General features: G+C 33.5%; 1 protein-coding gene across 1 annotated transcript in view; it reads right to left on the reverse strand.

Moving 5' to 3' along the window:
- LOC107451071 (uncharacterized) overlaps positions 1-4,787 on the reverse strand; it is a gene marked incomplete in the record, with an annotated part of 50,143 nt that overhangs the window by 35,320 nt on the left and 10,036 nt on the right. The window contains 2 exon segments of the mRNA XM_071181387.1: positions 2,308-2,473; positions 3,291-3,445. Coding sequence (XP_071037488.1) covers positions 2,308-2,473; positions 3,291-3,445 — 321 coding nt within the window.

Below are 4,787 nucleotides of genomic sequence, written 5' to 3' on the forward strand. Positions count from 1 at the left end.
GTGAAGGGGGGGGGGGAGTACCGCAGTGTATCTACAAAATACAAATTCATTTTACTAGCATATGAGACATGTTAATTCGATTTTATGTTGGGGTACCTTTTCACAGATGATGGTTGACATTGTCGATAACAACTATTCCCCGAAGATTTATCAGCGGAAATATAAGCGAAAGCAAAAATTTTTTTTTCAATTATCGAGATTGATAGTTTTTTAAGGGACCTTCCTAACTGTATGCAAAAAATTCACGCCAGCTAATTCGCAGAAGTGAGGGAGATGTTGATTGATAAAAAAAGATTTATCCGCTAATCAGATTCTACAAGTTTTCAAAATATGAAATCATCAACAATTTATTACAGTATTATATCCACACTGCTTAATTCTAAGTAATATAGTCCCACAGTGGACTGATCATAAAGACACCCCGTAGAACACCGAAGTCAATCATCAATGTCAGCGGTCAGTAAGCGGGTGGGTGACCACTTTAATAAGCCTGAGTAGGGATCGAGGGTGCGTGGTATCAGTTCCCGATAAATTGTACCACCCTAATGTGCTCGACTTCACGCGCAGGTCGTCGGGCCACCAAAGCAGGGGAGCCATCCCCTCTGCAGAGGATCAAAATTGCGACGGCATGTCTTCGTATCATTCTTAGGGATGTTTCCCAGACCATCACTAATAGCTCATTGTGCAGCTCTAGTGTGATGAAAATGAAGTACTTACCTGAGTATTATACTGCCACAATTTGTTTGCATTTTAATATTTAAAAAAAACGGCTTTTAAATTTTATGGTTTATTCAAGTTTTACCTGTATTTTTTCCTATACTTCTTTCATTTATCATTATGTAAAAATTTAATTCTGTAATCCTAATCTCACTTTATTTCTTTTGTAATTGTTTATTTGTGTTGTTTTATTTCCTTTCGCACACATTGTAATGAAATGTATTGACTGAATAATAAATTTTATTGGATAAATGTAAAAAAAAAAAAAATTGCTTGTGTAGGTGTAAAGGGTTTCTCCAACGGTCCTCTTAATTTACAACCAAGACATACATTGGATAATTTTGGTGGTAAATAAAGAAACGTATTTAAACTTTTCGCCCTATAGTTCGGATACCTTGTACGTAGGAAAGATTTTAGGTATCGATATTTAATTTTGAATTTTAGACTCGTGAATTTTAACTTTTTTTTGGCTTATTAAATTAAATAAAATATTTAAACACTAACATGCTACACACTTATGAACCAAACATTCTTTATTAACTCCACGTAATGATGGTCTTCTTGCGGCGAATAATTCTCAAACTTTTTAGAAATTATGTAAAAATAGGAGATGTTATAATAGCAAGTGCTGAGTTGCTCCAGGGATAGAGCGTTAAGCCTTCCAATGAGGTGAACCGGGTTCAAATCACAGCGATGGCAGGTCGATACAAATTTCACATCCGGCTCGCATCGACCACAGTGTTGACGTAAAAATATTCTCATTGGTAGATCATGGGTTAGAATCTCTTGTCATTAGACAAACCGCAGAAGATTTTCCTGGTTTTTCGATCCACGTAACTCAAGTGCTGATTAGTTCGATCAAAAAATCTTCCACGAAGACAAAGTTTCTCCCCATACTTGATCCTCTTGTCCTATTGAATTGGGTTCAAAATTACAAGGCTATGGAGTTGTCCATTTGTAACGGTAAACTCAAAATTGTGTAGGCTGTGATCCAAGAGTCTCTTACCGTTAGACTAACCGTAGAAGGTTTTCGAGGTTTTCCTCTCCATGTAATGCAAATGTGAATAAGTTCCATCAAAAAGTAAATGAAAACAAAATCTCCCCCACTACTTGATTCTGGAGCTCCTTTGTCTTCTGAATTGGGTTCAAAATTACAAGGCTGGATTCAACATTTGTAGCCGTAAACTCAAAATTGGGTCGACTGTTCAACGACTGTTACAAAATAGTAAATGCTAAGAGTCATGGTGGCTCAGGTGATGTAGAATTTACTTTCCAATGTGGTGACTCGGATTCGTATCCCTGCCATGGGTGGCCGATACGAAATCTGCACCCGGCTCGCTCCGACCCTAGTGCTGACATAAAATATCCTGAGAGGTAGACGAATCATGGGTCTCTTTGCCGTCAGGTTAAAAAATATGAGGTTTTCGTGGTTTTTCTCTCCGTGTAAGGCAAATGCGGGTAAGTTTCCTCCAATACTTGATTTAGAAGTTCCCCTGTCTTCTGGAATAGTTTCAAAATTACAAGAGTTCGGAGTCGTAGGCTCAAAATTGGGTCAGAAAATAAAATAGTAAATGCTAAAAGATTTCTTACCCTGACTTGAGGAGCAACTTCTTGAGGAGAGCTTTTTTTCCGTCTGGGGGACCAATCATGGCTATTCTTGTGTGGTAATAAGGTGTGCTGCCGTAAGATAATGCATGCTGATAAGCTTGCACAGCGTTGGGACCTCTTGCTATCACTTCTGTTGGGACAGAACCGGCTGAGGAAAATAAAACTAGTTTAGAAGGGATATTAATCTATCATCTGGGTTATGTTAGTTATACTCTCATCAACATTAATGCGAATTGAGAGAGAATAAAAGAACAAGTAATATAAAATAAATTCTCATAAAAAAATTAATGTAAGAAATTCTTTAAAAATATTATCAATTTAATTCCTTATTTCGAATTTATTTTTAGTTAAAGAGATTTTTATCAATTGATTTGTATGTCCTAATCAGACAGACTTTACGGCTATCTGTTTTACCAATCTTTACTTGAATTGAAATTCTGGATAGAAGTGCATGCCAAAAAGTCGTCCCCAAACAGCTATCTCATCTTCTGTATTAAAAAACTGATGGGAAACAAGGTTTCTCAAAATTAGAACCATGAATAACTTTGAGGTCGTTTAAGTAAAACTTCATTTATTTCCAGTAATTAGAATCTACTTTATAAATAATTTCCTTCTATTTCTAAAAATTTCAAAATAGTTTGTTAAAATAATAGAGTGAGTCGTTAAAATTCTTTTTATGTATGTAATTTAAGTTAATCATATATTTTTTCTACATTAGTTTTATTTTAGTTAGTTGCTTATATTCAAAATTTATATACATACATATATATATATATATATATACCATATATATTTAAACCNATATATATATATATATATATATATATAGCATTATCTACATATCTCTATTAAACTGTGTAAATAATGAAAAATATTCGAATTAAATACGTAAGCTTGGAGTTTAATGCCTACAACTATTCCACTCTAAATAACCTATTTGTCGCATAATGTTTGTTAATACTTACAGTGTGCCACAAATTTGACTGAAACAGTGATGCCATAAAGATCCAGGATGATCCATAGCTGCTCTTTAACGGGCAATCCAGTCAGTATGGCACCCTTGTGATCGTTGTTGATGAACAAATGAAACTGACCCCTTCCATTTACATAGAACGTCAATCTATCAGACAGAAGAAATATTTTGAGCTCACTATTGTGCATTTTTTGCTTTAAAATGATCCCTTTACATCGATCTAATATAAAGTTTACAGATATTGTTTTCTAAAAATATGGAACACTCTAATTATTAATAATTTACTAAAAAAATTTTTACATTTGGTCAAATATCTCCTGGATTCAGTGGACAGATTTGAATACAATTTGGTTCGACAATAGATTGATATAATAGAAAAATAATAATCATTCATAAAATATTTTTCAGTATCTGCGAACGAACGAAATGTGTTACTTCACAAAATTTGCTATTTCACAAATCTTGGTGCCTCCAATAGAGTTGGGCAAAACGAATCCTCTAAGTGATTCGAATCAATTTAATCGGTTTACTTCAGTGATTCGAATCAGTAATTCGATTCAATGAGTGATTTTATCAATTGATCAATTCGAATCAGTTGCAAGTTGTGGATTCGAATCACCAAATCAATTCAGTAATTCAATCACTGATTCAAATCATTGGATTAGTACCCAAATCTAACCTCCAAACGTGTCATAATTTATGAACGACTCCCATATAACAAAATAAGGTTTATTTGCACTCAGCAGAGACCTTTTAATGTAAACCTAAAAAGGATGCCCTTGCATGCTCAGCTAAAATCCACGCTGTCTTGAAATTTTAACGAACAATGCAATTTGACCCAGTGTGACGTCAGTTGAGACGTCATGATTAGAGCCCGGATTTTGATGACCTGAAAAATCTCAATTAATGCCCTTAAAAAGTGTAAAAAATGCCCTTACAAACTCCAAAAAATGCCCTTAAAAGTGCAAAAAATGAACTTAAAATGCGAAAATTGCGCTAAAAATGCCTTATGACATGACTTAAATTAAAGTAAAAATATTGAACTAAAACAATGTTTCACTCTTTAAAATTATTATGAGCCGTTTCAAAAAATATAAAGCAATGCAATACTTGTTCTACGTTCATTAAAGTTTGACAAATATGTTTTATATCCAAAAATAACAAAAAAAAGGAAAATATATTGACTCCAAAACATTTTCATTTTGTATAGAAACTTAAATGAATATAACAACTTCCATCTCATAATATTACTAAATATCAGAATTACAGTGGATTATTAAATTTTTTTTTTAATATTTTGAAATGTAAACGAGCGTCTCTTGTCTGAAAACAAATTTTTATACCAGGAGAAGCTTCTTTGAACGTCTACTGATGTTATTGGTGCGTACTTGAAAAGGACGGTCACACTTACTGACAATTCTTCTTCAATTTGAAAAGATGTTGCTTCACCTGTTAATATCCTAGAAATTTTCTTCATTGTTTGGAAGCC

This window comes from Parasteatoda tepidariorum, chromosome 1 (genome assembly GCF_043381705.1).
Source record: "Parasteatoda tepidariorum isolate YZ-2023 chromosome 1, CAS_Ptep_4.0, whole genome shotgun sequence".
NCBI lineage: Eukaryota > Metazoa > Arthropoda > Arachnida > Araneae > Theridiidae > Parasteatoda > Parasteatoda tepidariorum.